The sequence below is a fragment of the Culex pipiens genome, chromosome 1 (assembly GCF_016801865.2).
Source record: "Culex pipiens pallens isolate TS chromosome 1, TS_CPP_V2, whole genome shotgun sequence".
Lineage (NCBI taxonomy): Eukaryota > Metazoa > Arthropoda > Insecta > Diptera > Culicidae > Culex > Culex pipiens.
The window spans coordinates 27,246,697-27,266,488 of NC_068937.1; the positions used below are offsets into that span (position 1 = coordinate 27,246,697).

A 19,792-nucleotide genomic window follows, 5' to 3' on the forward strand; every position below is an offset into this window, starting at 1 on the left:
TGTAATTCCGCTGTGAAACTGTCAACTCAAATTGTATGGAAAATTAAAACCTTTTAATAAATTTCAAAAATGGGTGCCGAAAAGTTGAACTTTTCAACACTAGTATCGAAAAGTAACATTTTTCAATATTTTTTGTTTTTTGTTTTGTTTTGAAATTCCGTTCAAGAAGCGTTTTTCGGAAACTTGATTTTTTCAGCACTCGTCGTATTTATCCAACTCGGTAAACCTCGTTGAATAAATGTACGACTCCTGCTGAAAAAATCTTCTTTTTTCAACTTGTTGCAAAAACAACAAAATCGAATTGAAACCCCTTTTAAAACAAATGCTGAAACGTTCTACTACTTGTTTAACAAATTTCGGAATCGCAAAAAAAATTGTATGGAACTCGTTGCAAAACTTGTTTTTTTTAGCTCTCGACGTATTTATTCATAAATGCACGATTTGTGCTGAAAAACTTTTTGTTTTGCAACTTGTTGCATAAACGACTGTTTTCATTCAAATGTTGTCCATTACAATGCATTGTTTGGGCGTTTTTTTATGGAGTATTCGTTTTTTCCGAGCTCCGTACTAGTCTAAAAGGAGGCTGTTCAAGCACTAGCATGACATTTTGGTTGTGCTTGAGTGAACTTTTTTTCTTCTAGTTTTTGACACAAAATTAAGTTTATTGCGAGTACATGGTCAAAAGATCTCGAAAGGAAAAAAAAAACTGGAAATGGAAATCTTATCTTCAAAGCAATGAATCATAATTTGTTGAATATTGTATTGTCAAATTTTACCTTTTATTTGCAGATATGGTTTTGAATCAGTTTTTAATTTTTCAAATAGTGCTTCTCTTCCTCTCAACCACTATGATAAAACAAATAGTAACAAATAGCACAGCAAAAAAAAATATACAAACACAAGAGCAACGATTTAGTACGTGTCTACTGGCTAGAGCAAACTGTGGGTGATGTTTGTGTGTGAAGTAAACAAACAAAAATGAGACTAAGTAGAATTCTTATTGGTGCGCTGGACCAAATACGTGTTACCAACAAGCATTACTAAGATTAACACACACAACAACAACAAACAAAAAAAAAAGCAAATAAGCAAACAAACAAAACTATAAGCTATTTAGGCGTGTAGCGTTTCTATACGAGCAAAAGTTGCCATTTTTACCTTTAAACACAAGCCACAAGCAACAACAAATCGACTAACTTTAAACACACATATCAAAAGCTAATCGAGAGAACCCGCGCGCGCTGCTGTCTAGCATACTTCCTAGCAAATAGAACAATAGTATGGGAAAAGGATTGCGAACGATCTATCCTGGAAGTGACGTTGGGTGCAAGAGCATGTTTAGAAGCGCATACTTCATACAATATTTTTAACCCGCGATAGTTCATTCTCTTAAGCAGTAACATTTTAAAGGCCCAAATTTGCGAATATTCCCAACAGTAGCTGCTTTCGACATAATCAATGTGAATGTGCTAACCAAAAACAAAACAAAAAAAAACAAGCTTAAATCGTGATTAGAGCAAGGAATAGATGAAATTGTAAGTTTAACCAACAACACACACACGATTGACTCGTACGGTGGGCGAGCAGCCTGTTTAACAGTGAGATTAAATGCAATTAACTATTTATAAACTTAACTAATTTAAAAAAGAAAAACGAACGAATAATAAAAGGGTAAAGTCGACAAAACTCGATGGAAAGCGAACACATGACATGTGGTGGGAAAATATTATTTTTTTCAATTTTAGGAAAAAAAAATACACATACAATTTATAAATAAGTATTTAAATGTGACAAACCTATAATATTGAAATAAAAAAGTTTGGCGAGAAACAATGCTGCAACAAACATGTGATGATGGACTTCAAAATGGAAAGGTTTTCCCAGTTTTCTGCGAAAATGATGTGAGCTAGTGTAACACAATATTATTGAAACATTATAAATAAAATGTACTATCGAAAACTCCTACACTATACTCACAAACAAATATTTATGAAGACCTTTGATAAGTATGAATTGATGTGATACAATACTTTTACTGTAACGACGTGTACTAAAACGTAAAACATCTATTAATGAATAAAACGTACATACTTATAGTCCTACAAAACATTGTTTTTAAAATTTCAATTCGGATGACCAACTCCTACAATGAAGTCAATTTTTGCCCACAACGAAAAAAAATCAAAAACGCAACAACAGAAAAAAAAATCTCAAAACAATTTTATCTTGAGTATCTACTTTTGGTTGCTTTTTTTTGGCATTTTTGTCATTTTTGTTATTTTTGTCATTTTTGTTATTTTTGTCATTTTTGTCAGTTTTGTCATTTTTGTCATTTTTGTCATTTTTGTCATTTTTGTTATTTTTGTTATTTTTGTCATTTTTGTCATTTTTGTAATTTTTGTCATTTTTGTCATTTTTGTCATTTTTGTCATTTTTGTCATTTTTGTCATTTTTGTCATTTTTGTCATTTTTGTCATTTTTGTCATTTTTGTCATTTTTGTCATGTTCGTCATTTTTGTCATTTTTGTCATTTTTGTCATTTTTGTCATTTTTGTCATTTTTGTCATTTTTGTCATTTTTGTCATTTTTGTCATTTTTGTCATTTTTGTCATTTTTGTCATTTTTGTCATTTTTGTATTTTTTTTTCAATTTTGTCATTTTTGTCATTTTTGTTATTTTTGTCATTTTTGTCATTTTTGTCATTTTTGTCATTTTTGTCATTTTTGTCATTTTTGTCATTTTTGTCATTTTTGTCATTTTTGTCATTTTTGTCATTTTTGTCATTTTTGTCATTTTTGTCATTTTTGTCATTTTTGTCATTTTTGTCATTTTTGTCATTTTTGTCATTTTTGTCATTTTTGTCATTTTTGTCATTTTTGTCATTTTTGTCATTTTTGTAATTTTTGTTATTTTTGTAATTTTTGTAATTTTTGTAATTTTTGTAATTTTTGTAATTTTTGTAATTTTTGTAATTTTTGTAATTTTTGTAATTTTTGTAATTTTTGTAATTTTTGTAATTTTTGTAATTTTTGTAATTTTTGTAATTTTTGTAATTTTTGTAACTTTTGTAATTTTTGTAATTTTTGTAATTTTTGTAATTTTTGTAATTTTTGTAATTTTTGTAACTTTTGTAATTTTTGTAATTTTTGTAATTTTTGTAATTTTTGTCATTTTTGTCATTTTTGTCATTTTTTGTCATTTTTTGTCATTTTTTGTCATTTTTGTCATATTTGTCATATTTGTCATTTTTGTTATTTTTGTCATGTTTGTCATTTTTGTCATTTTTGTCATTTTTGTCATTTTTGTCATTTTTGTCATTTTTGTCATTTTTGTCATTTTTGTCATTTTTGTCATTTTTGTCATTTTTGTCATTTTTGTCATTTTTGTCATTTTTGTCATTTTTGTCATTTTTGTCATTTTTGTCATTTTTGTCATTTTTGTCATTTTTGTCATTTTTGTCATTTTTGTCATTTTTGTCATTTTTGTCATTTTTGTCATTTTTGTCATTTTTGTCATTTTTGTCATTTTTGTCATTTTTGTCATTTTTGTCATTTTTGTCATTTTTGTCATTTTTGTCATTTTTGTCATTTTTGTCATTTTTGTCATTTTTGTCATTTTTGTCATTTTTGTCATTTTTGTCATTTTTGTCATTTTTGTCATTTTTGTCATTTTTGTCATTTTTGTCATTTTTGTCATTTTTGTCATTTTTGTCATTTTTGTCATTTTTGTCATTTTTGTCATTTTTGTCATTTTTGTCATTTTTGTCATTTTTGTCATTTTTGTCATTTTTTGTATTTTTTTCAATTTTTTTTCTTCATTTCACACAGCTAAAAAAAAGGTTTTATTTTGGTAGGTTTAAAATCTGGTTGGCCGAGGAATTTGAGTAATTCCTTCTATAAGCAATTCAACCTAAAATAATGTATAATAATTTCAATTTCAGCAGCCAATTCTGAAAATAGGGTCCTTAAGCCCTATGTAAATTTTGATGTAACGATTAAACCACCAACCACCAAACAATTTCTGATCACTTTTCAACAATTTTTTCGATGGATCAAATATGGTCCCCTCGAAACGAGCTGTCAATAGAGATATCCACGCGCGAGAGTGTGTGGGTTTGTAACAATATTTACACGCAGACATAAGCAAATCGAGTAGAATGATTCGTCTGTCAAAATCAGCTGTGTCCTTTGTTCTACCACGAGTACGTGGTAAACAGCTGTTTTTTACAGACGATTGATCTACTCGATTTGCCTATGTCTGCGTAAAAAAAGTGTAAACAAAATCAGCTGCTTGGAATTCAGCCAATCACAATCGTTCAAAACCAAAACAATACTTCAAATACAAATACTAACACAGAATCATGGTGTGCGTGAGAGAAACCGTGGAGATCTCTATTAGGACCTTTTCTGTCAAGAAGGGTGTAGGGTTGTCGTCCATCAAAATGATGTAAACAATATAAATCAAGCAAAACAATGTAAAAGGACCTAAGTCGAAAATCAAAACAAACGAGATTTTTCATGCAAATGATGCACTAAGTCTTCAACTATCGCTATATATCGAGAAAAGTTCAAAAAGTTGATTTTTTTATTAATAAATCCTAATTTTACTAAGGGCCAAAGTAATTTAGATTGGGCTTGTTTTCAACATCCACATAGCTCCTTTACTATAAAGGACCAATGTGAAAACTGGAGGTGTTTTGTTTTGAAATCGTGTTAGCTCAAGGGACAAACAAGATGTTGTTTATAAACAAAATTGAAATCAATTTGGCCCTTTGCTTCAAATTATGTTTTTTATATCGATTTCTGCTTCAAATAAAAGAAAATCCCGGTCATTTTTACAAATCTCGTTAATTTACACGGTACGAATCAGCTCCGACGTGGTGCGACTTGCAGCGATAAAGTGGCGGAGAGCGTCCGGCGGCGGTGAGAAGTCTGCTGTAGGAACGAGCTCATTGGTACCTGTGTCGGGAGTGTCCGCTCCAGGAAAGGGAGCGGCTTGGAGTAATGGCCATTCGCGGAAGAGACACTTCATACAACATAAGACGTGATAATAGTAATATTCGTCACAATTGAAATAAACGTAACCCAACAATGTTTGCAAATAGATTTTATTTATTCGGTAACTTCATTTTTCCTTCGATCTGCAGTCTTCGGATCCAATCTTCGGTTGGATAATGATAGAAACTCCATCGTGGAACATTAGCCATCGGATTTTCGATCTTTCCTGAAGCCATTTCTCACATTAGTTTGCATTCCCGTGTCTTACTGTCGCCATCTCGTTCCGATGAAACTCTCCGTTGCTAGTGATCCGCTTTTTTCTTGGGAGTTGCTCATGACCGTCCACCGACCCAGTAGCTTTTTACGAACGGCCTAGCGATATTGTGGCCTGGTTCCATCGACAATTTCAGCAGCTTGATTCACACAAGTTCGTCCACGATAAGTATATGAAAATCCAGAGAATGCTAGAAGCACCAGCCGAAGCGATCATCTGGATTATGAACACTAAGTGAATTTGTCTGTAAAATAGAAACTTATCTAAGTATTACCATTTTAAAAACCTTAAAAAGTTACTGACCTTGACAAATGCAGAAGGAACATAACACGGCAGCCACGGCAACTTCCCAACCTTATTGCAGAATAAACAACTTTTTCCACTGTAAAATTCTATTTTTCACATCACAATATCTCGATTTGCCCTCAATTACTCAAAATTCTGTCGAATTGGCCGCGAAAATAAAATAAAAAACCCCTTTCAAAATTAAAACAAAAGTTTGATTGAAAAGGCCCCAACACGAAAGCAGACTCTGTTTTGGTTTGGCCTGCCAGGCCAAAACAAAAGAACAACATAAACAAACCGTCATCGTGTTTGGCCTAGGGTCCAACTGGAAAACGAAACTGTCACTGTTTACAAAGGTGCTATCACGCAAAGGGCCCAGCTCGATCCCGCACTGGTAAAACTTTCGCACGCGGCCTAATTATTTTTTTCATTGATTTTCTTGGGGAAAAAAACTTTTCCCGTAAATTTGAATTTAGCGAAGCTTAAGCACACTAGTTTTACGCTCTTTGAGTGAATAATCATAGTAAATTGCTCATTTTTCTTAAAATAGGAATTGAATTACTAGTTGCAAATTTCATTCTCGTTTTTCTCAATGTTTTGAAAAATGACAAAGGCCGTTTTACAATGTTTTGCTTGAAATATATTGACCGGTTAATAATAACCCGAAACAGACTATTCCTTACTGAACTTACTGAAGCGTGTACTTGGTTTTGACAGCGCATGTTTGTGTTTACGCTGTGGACAGTTGAGAGTAAACGTTTGGCGCGGAAGTGTGAGTGTGATTGAATAGAGATATCCACGCGCGAGAGTGTGTTAGTTTGTAATAATATTTACACGCAGACATAAGCAAATCGAGTAGAATGATTCGTCTGTCAAAATCAGCTGTGTCCTTTGTTCTACCACGAGCACGTGGTAAACAGCTGTTTTTACAGACGATTGATCTACTCGATTTGCCTATGTCTGCGTAAAAAAAGTGTAAACAAAATCAGCTGCTTGGAATTCAGCCAATCACAATCGTTCAAAACCAAAACAATGCTTCAAATACAAATACTAACACAGAATCATGGTGTGCGTGAGAGAAACCGTGGAGATCTCTATAGAGATATCCACGCGCGAGAGTGTGTTAGTTTGTAACAAAATTTACACGCAGACATAGGCAAATCGAGTAGAATGATTCGTCTGTCAAAATCAGCTGTGTCCTTTGTTATACCACGAGCACGTGGAAAACAGCTGGTTTTTACAGGCGGGTTGTCTACTCGATTTGCCTATGTCTGCGTGAAAATAGTGTAAACAAAATCAGCTGCTTGGAATTCAGCCAATCACAACCGTTCAAAACCAAAACAATACTTCAAATACAAATACTAACACAGAATGATGGTGTGCGTGAGAGAAACCGTGGAGATCTCTATAGAGTTATCTACGTGCGCATGTATTGCGTGTACGTACACGAAAAAAAGTGAGGTTAAATTTTGTACCAGCCAGCAAAACAAATGGTGTGCTAGTGTGTGTGAGATCGGGCTTAGATAGCTCTATATAGTTCGACGCCAACATTTGAAAAAGCATCATGTACAAACCATGCGTTTTGAGAAAACCGCATTTGAATGTTGAGCATCCATTTTCAATTCCCATTTTAATATAAAAGCAAAACAAGATGTTCTACTAATAACAAACGATGAAAAACGTTGCTTTTATTGATACTTAATCATCCAAATTCAATAAAACATCATTTCCGTAATTTTATTTGAGAAAAATAAACATAACTCCTTTTGAAATCACCAACTTCTATATCACCCTGCTGTCATTGAGGGGGGCGCTTTGTTATGATTCGTTTTTCTTCGCCGAATGTACATGGCGCTTTATTCATGTTGCTTTTTTTTCGTCACGAGGTTCATGTAGTCTTTTGTTTGACAGGTTGACAGGGCTATATAAACAGGGACTGCTGATGGCAGAGATTTTGTTTATGTTACTTTATTTAAAATCATGATTAAACAGACTTAACTGAAGTAACTTTTGCTCATTTTTGGTGGTGAGATAGCTTTTTAGGAGTACTTTCAGAATATGCAATAACCCAGAAAGTGTCAAAATGTACATGATGCTTTTTGAAATGTTACCGTCGAGTTATCTAAGACCGATCTCACGCACACTAGCACGCCATTTGTTTTGCTGGCCGGTACAAAATTTAACCTCAATCTTTTTCGTGTACGTACACGCAATACATGCGCACGTAGATAACTCTATTGTGCTGGAACCGGTTGGAGGAATCCGGAGCAGGACACGACGGAAGCGGACATGAGGTCAGTGGGTGGTTGGGAGGTAAATGATCGGCAGCGTTGGTGCTGCGTCCGGAACGTCGTGTCTCAAGGAGTCCCGGTTGGGACTCTACAAAGGGCCGCTAAGTTAAATTTTCAAAATTGATTTAAAAATCCATTTTAAATCCTTTGCGGTCGTACAAAGGTGTTCCGTAAAATAAACTTTATCGTTCTGGTTCTAGGACCCAATTCACAATTGAACAAATGAAATCACAAAGATTGAACTTAGGACAATGGTCAATATGGAGATTTTCGATTATGTACCACTGTTTAGAACACCATCCTGCATGTTTCGTGAGGCTTTTTGCAACATCTTAAGCAATCCTCACATTTTTATTTTTAAATCGAAAAATCTCATAGAAGTGGCTTGAATTTTCTTATTTTTAGTGTATTTTTTTCAGAATACCCATCCAAACAAAATTCCTGTGTTGGGCTGAAATTGAACATAAAAAAAGTAAAGTAAAATAATAAATCTAATATCGACCCACGTGCATCGTCCACATCGTCCCATGCTTCCCCTACGCATCGGACTTGCGCGCGTGACGTTGGTGACTGTTGTGAAGTTTGTGAATGAATACGGAAGAAAACGTCAGAAGTCAGAAGAACCTTGAACTATCGAGAAAAACACAGTCACTAATCATTGAGGGAATACATTCAACTGACTAAATCGGATAAGGAAAAGAAGTTTCGAAGTTTGCAGCCCCCAAAAACCACAATCGTCGTAACTTAACTTCCTCCGCCATGGTTTGCGTGCCTTGCTTCATCATTCCGGTTCTGCTGTACCTGTGGCACAAGTTTATTCAGCCGATTGTCCTGCGCTACTGGAACCCGTGGGAGAAAAAGGACAAGGACGGAAACGTAATCAAGGCCGGACCGGAGTTCCCGTTCCAGTGCAAGGGCGGTGTTTGTCCGTTCCCCGGCAAGAGCAACAAGGTTCAGCAGGAAGGAGGTACGACAGGAGAAGAAGTTCCAGCTGCGGCGGCAGCAGCTGTGGCAGAAACATCAGCTGATGGGGAAACCAAAAAGAGTCTGTGAAGAAGGACGGGCAGCAGAGAGCTTACAAGAAGAGTATTCCGGTTTGGTTTGTAATAGTTAATAAAAATTGTAACTTAAAAATTTAATTATGTATAAATAAAAAAATTTATTCTGACCCAATAACCTCAAAACATTTATTTTTTGTGATTTCTGGAGTTTTTTAAATAACCAATAAGCAAAGTTAATATGGAACTTTTAAAAATTTACTATGAGTATTTATCACTTTTTAACTCTGCTTAGAGGAAGTTTCCCAAAACGCTATTATTTTTCCTATTCTTGAGTTTTTTTTTATAGATTTTGATTCGGAGAACAATTTTGTAAAACATAGCAAAGCGCTAGGATATAGGTAATTTTTTAGAGAACGTTATATTTTTTTCCATACTCCAAAAATATTTACCTATAAGAAGCTTTAATTTGTGAAAATGTCATTAAGTGTAGGAAAACTTCCTCGAAGAAAAGTTAAAAAGAGATTTTTTAAAATTGTAGTTCCATTATAACTTTAGGCCAAGGGTGGAACAATAAAACCTTAACCAAATGCGCTCAAATTTTCAGGCTAGCTTCTGGGGCAATGATGCTTGAGAATTCGGGTTGAAGCACTCGGAATCAAACACTTTTTTTCTTTTTCCTATTATATCCGTGAACCACGCTACCCTACACTCAGAAAGCAATGATTTAAAATTTTGTTCATGCAGATTTGTTTTATTGATTGATTGTTGTTTGTTTATTTTTGATCAATTTTCCTTGGACAGGAAAAGCCACTAGAATGCTGGCATAAAAACCTGCTTCTTTTCGGTTAAAAAAATACAATAAATAAATACAATTATAAAGTAAATAATGAACTGCGGCTGAAGACAGAACTCCATCGGTGGAAACCTTTACAGGAGTTCGGAACTGGCTGTTACGGGCTGGAAAGAAAATAAAAGAAAAAAAGAACCTACGAGATGAATGTGGCAAATGAAAATATAGAATGGACAACTGTATCGGAACAATAAAGGAAACATGAAGTAATAGTTATAAAATATTGTTTAACTTAAAATGTCAATGGATTTAATAAGTTTCTCAACTATTTCAGGTTGAGCTAGATACAATTTCAAACGATCTTTGAAAATGCTTAGGGATGAACATAAGCCAAATTTATTAAAAAAGAAATTGAAGTAATTAGCACCTTTGAAGGTTATACTACGTTCACCAGACAAAGTGGAAACATTTGGACGTTTAAGCAGATTATGATTTCTTGTACCATGTTGGTGAGAAGAAAGTTCGAATTTTGTATTTGTATGAGTTTGGTTAGATAAACTTTTATATATAAAAGAACAAACTTGAATAATGTAAATTCCTCTGACAGGCATAATGTTTTTCTCTTTAGTAGGGGAACTATACCCTTTCTCAGCCTATTTCTATTATCGGCCTATCAGCACTTTGATCATGAATTACAGCTTATATACAGTGTTTTCGACTGTTCCAAAGTAATAAATAGCTCAAATAAAAGTGAGCAAGCAACTCTCCATTGTTGAAACATCTGAAAATGTTGATTTAATAGCAGAAACGGCAAAAGTGATGAGAATTGGTCGAACGGCTTAGTGTGATTAAAATGGGTATATTTCCCCTATATAGATCAACGGTATGACTTCTAAGTGGAAGGTTGAAAATCGATTTAAGAAATTTGTTTTGTACTATTTGAAGTTTATTTAGAAGATAATCGTAAGTATTCACCCAGACGGCAGTTAAGTAAGACAGTAAAGAGTTGAATAAAGAATGATAGATCAGAATAAGAACATTTCTTGGAAGCTTATGCTTTATTTTAAAAACAATACCGGTTATTTTATTAAGTTTTAGAATTAACGAGTTAACATGTGAAGACCAATTAAGCCTGCTGTCCAAAAGAATACCCAAATATTTAAATTCAGATACAATATCAATATCTGGAAACTCAATTTTAGTTTTAATTAATGGGTTAGGTGTTGAAAGGCTGGAATTTTTGATATTGATGATATTTGTTTTATTAATGTTCAATGTAAGTTTATTTATTCTAAAATATTCAGAAACAATCAAATCATTTACAGAATTTAGTCTACTGTTATAAAATAAAGAAGAATCGTCGGCAAATAATCTAAGATCCCCTTTAAGAGGTAAACGAGAAAAGTCATTAAGATAAATAATAAAAAACAAAGGACCAAGTACAGAACCTTGAGGGACTCCAACATCAATTAAATTCATTAAACTACTTATTCCGTTTTAAAAAACAAACAAATTGAGAACGATTTGTAAGATAACTTTTGAACAAGTCTAAAGCAACACCGTGAATACCTGCAAATTTAAGTTTTTCAAACAAAATACGTCTATCTACCGTGTCGAACGCTTTGGACAAGTCCAAAAACAGTCCCAACACGTCGTCACGATTATCAAGATCATGTTGAATTTTATTAACAAGATCAACAACAGCATTAAAAGTTGATGATCTTTCCCTAAATCCATATTGCTGATGGCAGAAAAAATTATTACTGAATCTATGACATTTCCCCGAAACCCATATTACCGAAGGGACATTTCCCCGAATGCCACTTTCCCGAAAAGACACTTCCCCTAATAGTCATTTCCCCGAATTCCATTTACCCGAATTTCCCATTTCCCCTAATCGTCCACATCCCCGAAAGTCATTTTCCCGAATAGGCCACAATCCCGAATTCCACTTACCCGATTAGTCATATCCCTGAATAGTCATTTCCCTGAATGCCATTTCCCCGAACGCGGTCAAGCGGAAATGCCCGGTGCCCCGGAGCGCGCGCGCTCCTGGGCACCGGGCATTTCCGCTTGACCGCGTTCGGGGAAATAGCATTTTATAAGAAAAAAATGATGGCAATTTTTATCACATTAAACCACATATAATATTTCTTGAAAGGTTCGTATTGGCCTTGAATGATCAACTTTCTTTTTTGATTCACTCAGAACAGACGTAGCATTTTAGGGGGGAAAGAGTGTTGAAAGGATTGGTAACTATTCATTCATATACAATGAATATTGTTACAGACTTTTTGTTATATATTCTCAAACCAAATACTTTTTACTTATAGACATGATAATAATAATGCAATAGAAGTTTTGTTATTTTTTATGATTCAGAAAACATACCGTGCGATTTTCGTAGTACAGAACCCCGTTCACACTGATCATTTTATTCACATTGCTAGTTTTGGATTTGGCGAAAAGTATAATCAACAAAAACTTTAAATAAAATTTGTACCAGCCTGAACCTATTTGTTCGATTTTTGGGTTCTTGAACACACAACAACTCGATTATCCGAAGGCCTCGGAAAAATTTCACTTCGGATAATCGAACTTCGGATAATCGAAACTTCGGATAATCGAGGCTTCGGATAATCAAGTCTGGACTGTAATAGGGTCCTAAAATTAAGCTGATATTAGTGTTCACAATGATAAAGCTTATTTTTAAAGTACAATGACCCTTTTAACGACCGCAAAGGATTTAACATGGATTTTTAATTCAATTTTTAAAAATTCACTTCCCGGCCCTTCTTGGCAGAAAAGCTACCCAATTTACAACATTTAATAAACAGAATACCCGAAAAATCTGTTTGTTCGGTAAAATTGAGAGAGAAAATAACTGTTAGTCATGGAAAAAGGTTTTAGCGAAAATAAAGATTAGGGAATATGAAAATTCGGGAAAATTTAAATTTAAATGAACGGCAATTAGCGTAAGTGTCACATCGGGGAAATGGCATTCGGGGATATAGCCGATTAGGGGAAATGATATTCGGGGAAATGGCATTCGGGGATGTGGCTGATTAGGGGAAGTGGTATTCGGGGATGTGACCAATTAGGAGAAATGATTTTCGGGGAAATGGCATTCGGGGAAATGTCATTCGGGGAAATGAGCTAGACCCAAATAGGTCTATAGTTGTTGAATGAGGAAGTGGAACCAGATTTATGAATTGGGGTCACTTTCGCAACTTTTAGTTTGTCAGGGTAAACAACCGAGTGTCCGAGTAATCCGAATGTTCATTCACTTGAGCTTCCCAAAACAGAAAAGACAGAAAGGCGGTCAAAGACAAAATTACGCGAAAATGGACGATCTTTCCGTTATCAATATTTTCAAGAAGAATCAAGTAAGTAAAAATTATTATAAACCACCCAAAAATGGCCACAACAACTGATTTTAAACATTTTCAAAAATGTGGTTGCAACAAAGTTGTCTTAGAATAGGTTACGTTATCCATTAGTGGACCCTTTTCCTATAGTGGACCCTCTGAAGGGTTTTTGATGAAAAAATCAATAAAATCCCAATTTAAAGAGTGTTTTTGCCTGCAAATCTATTATTTGGCATGTTCAGCCTCATTTAAAACAATTTTGACTGACATTGAATTGTCCTTTTTGCCAAAATAAGTGCTTTAAGTTCGACTTCTTAAATCAGCCATGGCCACTAGCATTTTCACAACAAAACTGCATTTATATTTTATGATTGAATTAACTATCCAACCACTTTTGACTGGTTATTTAACTTCAGTAAGTCGAAATAATGTAAGTTTAATTAACTATACTAAAATAAAGCGAAGAACTGCTCATTTTCAAGCAAAAATTAGGGGGGTCCAATACAGAACAACGAAAATCCTAACTTTTCCAAAAGTTGATCCCTGTTAATTTAACCTTCAAAAATGAAGAAAACTGTGTATTTAAGCAAAAGTTTCTCCTAAACATACAATAAATGATTGTTGTAATCAACCAAATTGCATTTTTTTTCAATTATGAGTATAAACATGGCTGTTTTCATGTTAAAAGTATCAAAAATGCTGAAGCCTTAAGAATTTATAATTAATAAAAAACTATAGTTAATGGTACTTAAATGAAGCATCACAATCATAGTTTTAAATGATATTTTATAATAATTAATCAATAACAAAACATTTTTTTAAAATAAACATGCGTATTCAAGTGCATAGTTTTATCAGCAGCTGTAAACAATTCTATTGTTTTGTTTTGGTCAACTGTTTATGTAGTTTATATGGAAAAATGTGCATCAAAATTACTTTTTTTAATCTTTTTAATGTTTACAGTTGCTTTTGAAACGTTTTCTTTGATCTTTTTCCGAAATAAATGTGTTTAAATGTCTGTTAGGTTTTTTGTTGTTTTAAGCATAATTTGTTAACAAAACAAATTTGTTTATGATGGAAAATCCATCCTTTATTCATTATATCTATCATAAGACCTCCACCATGCACCAAAACACCAAATATCGGTTAAATTTGGTATAAAAATAATAGTTTTCCTATAGTGGACCCGGGTCCACAATCGGATTATGGACCCGGGTCCACTATAGGAAAAGGGGGTCCATAACAGGCAAAAAAACTTTTTTTTTTCAAATAACTATTTTTCTGCTCAAAAATAAATTACTGATGAAACAAATAGTCAAAATTGTTCAAAAGACTTCAGATTTCATTGTTTTGTACAAAGGGTTATGAAAAAGTGCTTAAAATATTGAAAAAAATGTGAAAAATGCGCGTCGGCTCTACTAGGGGGTCGACTAATGGTTAAAATACCCTATTTAATTCAATACTTTAATGACATCTTACAATATGTCCACAATAAAGCGCAAACAAATCATTTCCTCTTTCTGAATCACATTTGTAATTATTTGCTTAGGTATATTGGCAATTTGCTGCGAGAAATATTAAGCTAACCTAGGACAGAAAGAGGAGAGACAGAATTGAAGATCGCGACAACAGTTTTTTTCAAACCTTTTGTCACATGGTGGATAGATCCAGACAGGGCGCTGGCAGTTATAAGGGGAAAGGAGGTGAAGAAGCTAAGGGCCATTCATTCTAAGTGTAATATTTGGTTGAACTAGCTTTTTAGGGGTCTTCCATTAACCGACACAGAAGGTGTCGGAGAATGTCCCACATAGTTGACACACGATAATTTCTTTTCGTGTTTCGTCATCTGTGGGACGACCCCCAAAAAGCTAGCTCAACCAAATTCGCTATATACTCTTAGTGGCGCACTTCGATTCTACCGATGGATTTCTTTTTTCAGATATTATCTACCGAAATGTTGCTGCTTGTGAGCACTCTGTACCGATAGTTCCTACTTTCGAACAAATACCGATAGATGAGTTTATTGTATATAGCGAGTTTGGTTGAGCTAGCTTTTTGGGGGTCGTCCCATAGATGACGAAACACGAAAAGAAATTATCGTGTGTCAACTATGTGGGACATTCTCCGACACCTTCTGTGTCGGTTAATGGAAGACCCCTAAAAAGCTAGTTCAACCAAATATTACACTTAGAATGAATGGCCCTTAGCTTCTTCACCTCCTTTCCCCTTATAACTGCCAGCGCCCTGTCTGGATCTATCCACCATGTGACAAAAGGTTTGAAAAAAACTGTTGTCGCGATCTTCAATTCTGTCTCTCCTCTTTCTGTCCTAGGTTAGCTTAATATTTCTCGCCGCAAATTGCCAATATAAGCAAATAATTATAATTGACCTCCGGTGATCCAAAACAATATTGTGAATCACATTTGTGATAAAAAAAAAATACTTTATATAAGCCCGACAAACTGAAACATTTGTTGTCCCTATTTTGGGTCTATTGCTCCTAGGAGCCGACCTTTAATGTGACTATTTTCGACCTTCTGATGGGTTGAAATCTCGAAGAACGTGGCGAACATTTTTGACGCACGGTTCAGCCACGTTCAGCTCCAAAAATTCGGTCTACTAACAATTATCGAATTCAAACTAAAATGCTGCCTAAGTGCCGGTGGAGTTGGTAGTTTCCTGCCACGATGGGCGATGGGTGTTTCGTTGACAAAAGTGACAAAGACAAAAGTGATGTCTAGCCCATCGGCAGCCGCTTACGTGTACTGTGCACACTTTGTAAGGACACTTGTAAGAAAGGTCAAAACACGCGATTTCCCGAAGGCTAGTGAATGTCTGGAAGATATCAACATAAAATCGCATGTCTGCGATAAAATATCCAATGTACCTAAAATATTGACTGGTTTGTAACGGGTTAGAATCTGGGACTCGCCTTAAGCAAGTGATACGACCACGGGTACGACCATATTGGCATAAATGAGTTTATAGGGTAAGATCTAGGGGCTGGACAGATAGGTTAATACATTATCAATAGACTAAGATAATTGGTCAACGCATCGACATTTCGTTAATATATTGACGAAATCCCACCATGAGCTAAGAAGCGTGGCCAGTCAAAATGTCATCAAAATCAAAACAAAACAAGTTCCCAATGAAACAGAAAAACAATTTTCACCGGGTTTTTGGTCGCAACGGTGGATTCGATCCAGAATACAGCCAATAAACCTCACAGAATCGGTGGCTACATGGGTGACCATCTTCTTTTCAGATCTGGGAATGTTCCGGACTCGGTTTTGTTGAACCGGGAGAAGGAGATTCGCTAGAGAGAAAGCAATAGCGGGTGATAATATAGTGGGTCCGGAATCTGGTACTCGAGGGCAAGCGATAATAGAGGGGATTACGTAAAACCTGTGATAGATTCGAGAAGAAGTGACACTTGCGAAGATTGAACATCAAGAAGAACACTTTTGGGCAAACTGCCTGTGCGTGTAGAACTCTTGCTGGACACCGGAGATCGGCATGCTGCTGGACGTTCTGTCAACGAGCAACAAGTTTTTTACTAACTTAGAGATGAAGGAAGTCGAGTGACGGCAACTGTGTGGGGCACCGTATTGGCGTTTGTGAATGAACCCCGAATAGTCCCGCCTGTCAGGTGACAGACAGGCGGGCTCAGTGACAGCTGGAAGGAAACACAAGCTCACGCGTGTGTCAACGTGGATCAGCCTCTTCCTGGCACATCATTTGGACGGAGCAGACGTGCTCCCTCGGTGGCCCGACTTGGGGCAATTCCCCCGGACGGTGGCTGAGTTCCCACATTGGCGATCCTGCCAGGAGTACCACAATTGATGGTACTACTGGAAGAGGAAAATAACGACGTTGGAATTGCCCCAAGTTTGGCCAAAGCATTTCGTTTGTTTTCTCAAGTGGCCGAAGGAACTGTAGTCGATTTTGTGTGTGCTTTTCTGGTGTGACTGGAATTTGTAAGTGCTTTGTTTTGATTAAAACTTTTTTTATTCAGAGCCGTGCGGCGAGAGTGGACCTCCGCAAAAAAAAAATGTTTTAATAGGAACCGATGGTGTTCAGGCGTGGTGTTCCGCCGGAGTTTGTTTTCTTCAGGACGAGGTCTGACAGATCAACTTGCTACTTCGCCGCGTGTGTGTACTGGCGAGAGTGAATATCCGCCAAAGTTTGTTTTGATTGGAACCGTTCGTGTTCCGGCGTGAGGGGACCTCCGCCAGAGTTTGTTTTGATTGGAACCACGAGCGTTCCGGCGCGATGGAACTTCCGCCTGGATTTGGAACCGTTTGTGTTCCGGCGCGAGGGGACCTCCGCCAGGATTGGTTTGATGGGAACCGATAGCGTTCCGGCGCGATGGAACTTCCGCCTGGGTTTGTTTTGCTTGTAACCGTGTGTGTTCTGGCGAGAGTGGACCTCCGCCAAAGTTTATTCTGATTGGAACCGTTTGTGTTCCGGCGCGAGGGGACCTCCGCCAGGGTTTGTTTTGATGGGAACCGATAGCGTTCCGGCGCGATGGAACTTCCGCCTGGATTTGTTATGTTCGGAACCGTACTAGTTCTGGCGAGAGTGGACTTCCGCCTATTTTTTTGTTTTGATTAGAACCGTTCGTGTTCCGGCGCGAGGGGACCTCCGCCAGGGTTTGTTTTGATGGGAACCGATAGCGTTCCGGCGCGATGGAACTTCCGCCTGGGTTTGTTTTGCTTGGAACCGTTTGTGTTCTGGCGAGAGTGGACCTCCGCCAAAAGTTTATTCTGAATGGAACCGTTCGTGTTCCGGCGCGAGGGGACCTCCGCCAGGATTTGTTTTGATGGGAACCGATAGCGTTCCGGCGCGATGGAACTTCCGCCTGGATTTGTTTTGTTCGGAACTGTACGAGTTCTGGCGAGAGTGGATCTCCGCCAGGGTTTGTTCTGATTAGAACTGTTGGTGTTCCGGCGCGAGGGGACCTCCGCCAGGATTTGTTTTGATGGGAACCGATAGCGTTCCGGCGCGATGGAACTTCCGCCTGGATTTGTTTTGTTCGGAACCGTACGAGTTCTGGCGCGAGTGGACCTCCGCTAAGGTTTGTTTTGATTGGAACCGTTTGTGTTCCAGCGCGAGGGGACCTCCGCCAGGGTTTGTTTTGTTCGGAACCGCGTGTGTGTAATGGCGAGAGTGGACCTTCGCCAATGTTCGTTTTGATTGGAACCGATAGCGTTCCGGCGCGATGGAACTTCCGCCTGGATTTGTTTTGTTCGGAACCGTAAGAGTTCTGGCGCGAGTGGACCTCCGCCAGGGTTAGTTTTGATTGGAACCGTTTGTGTTCCGGCGAGAGTGGACCTCCGCTAATGTTTGTTTTGATTGAGACCGATAGCGTTTCGGCGCCTGGATTTGTTTTGATTGGATCGTTAGTGTTTGGGTGCAAGGGAACCTCCACCAGGATTTGGTCGGAACCTTGTATGTTTTGGCGAGAGTGGACCTCCGCCAAAGTTTGTTTTGATTGGAAGCATTCGTGGGCCGGCGTGAGGGTTTGTTTTGTCCCGGGACTGCTGTTGAGATGTTTGTGTGGATTGTTTTGGTTTGCTAGGGCAGCGACCGAGACATTTGTTTACACCCCGGCTTCCTGCTCCGTGGCTCCACCATCTCGGGAGCCACTGCTTCCTTTGCTGCTTTCTGCGGGTCGAAAGCGATCCTTTGATTTTCCGTCCGGAACTGCGCCCGGCAGCGGAGGGAACTCCGCCGGCGTGAACGCCGGAACTGCTGGACTCTGCTTCTCCGCCTTCCTTGCCGGCGGGTTCGGTTTCGACGCCTGCTGGCGCCTTCGGATGAAGTCCGCACGCTTGAGGCAGCTGCGGTCCGTGGCTTCGTGGGCTCCAGAGCAGTTGGCACACCGCTTCGGCTCGGCTTCTTGGACTTAGCACTCGTCCGTCTTGTGGGGACCCACACAGTTGTTGCACCTCCCCTTGAGGTGATAGTTCCTGGTTCCATGACCCAGCTGCAAGCAGTTCCTGCACTGGGTCACTTTCGGCCGCTTGTTCCGGTAGGCCTCCCACCGGATATGAAATCTCCTTAAGCGCTTGATTTTACTCAGCTGCTTCAGGTTGGGGGAATGTAACAATGTACGGGGTTTCCTCTGACGAGGCGAACTCTCCCTTCCTCTTGATGGCAGGTACCTCCACAGCATCCAGGTTTTGCGCTTCATTGAGGTTCTTCTTGACGTATTCGGGAGAAGCCGGTGGAAGTCCTCTCAAAACGACGCGGAGTTGCCGCTCGCTTCGTTTCTCGTGGGTATAGAACTCCACGTTGTTCGCAATTAAGTGGGCTCCCGCGGTTTCAAAACGCTTCTCGGAGATACACAGCAATTTGATCCCAAACGGAATTAGCTTGTAAGTTGACTTTGTTGAAAAAAAAACAACCGCTGTCGTCGGCTGTCAGACGAAAACTGTGTACGAGATGTTCTTGGAGATAATCTGGTAGATTGCCGTAATATCCTCGTTTAATGATGTAGCCTAAGGTTGTACACGAAGCGCACCGCCGATTTAAAGCAGCGATTCAGCTGCTCTTCCAGCGCCGCGGAGAGGTCGTGATGGTACACAACGTCACAGTATTTGAAGATGGGCATCACGACGGCTTGAACCAGCTTGCGTCGAGTCGCCGTAGAAAGAACTGTAGCGAGGCGCCGTAATGTTCTCAACGTGTTGAAGGCTTTTTGCCCCACGCTGTTCACTTCAGATGCCCACGTCATGTTCCTGTCCATCTGGAAGCCGTGATTAGTCACCGACTGGATAG

General features: G+C 37.7%; 1 protein-coding gene and 2 long non-coding RNA genes across 3 annotated transcripts; 2 read left to right on the forward strand and 1 right to left on the reverse strand.

Moving 5' to 3' along the window:
- Window positions 1–5,095: 5,095 nt before the first annotated feature.
- On the reverse strand, window positions 5,096–6,167 carry LOC120413344 (uncharacterized). The gene is made up of 2 exons (XR_005604934.2): window positions 5,575–6,167; window positions 5,096–5,515 (listed from the first exon to the last, which is right to left on the reverse strand). It is a non-coding gene; the product is annotated as an uncharacterized LOC120413344 (long non-coding RNA).
- Window positions 6,168–8,444: 2,277 nt separating this feature from the next.
- Window positions 8,445–9,020, forward strand: LOC120413336 (UPF0729 protein CG18508). The gene has a single exon (XM_039574112.1). The coding sequence runs from the start codon at window positions 8,607–8,609 to the stop codon at window positions 8,898–8,900; it is 294 nt and encodes a 97-aa protein (XP_039430046.1). The 5' UTR covers window positions 8,445–8,606; the 3' UTR covers window positions 8,901–9,020.
- Window positions 9,021–9,634: 614 nt separating this feature from the next.
- LOC128092378 (uncharacterized) lies at window positions 9,635–10,104 on the forward strand. Its single transcript, XR_008211704.1, has 2 exons — window positions 9,635–9,904; window positions 9,973–10,104. It is a non-coding gene; the product is annotated as an uncharacterized LOC128092378 (long non-coding RNA).
- The last annotated feature ends 9,688 nt before the right edge of the window (window positions 10,105–19,792 follow it).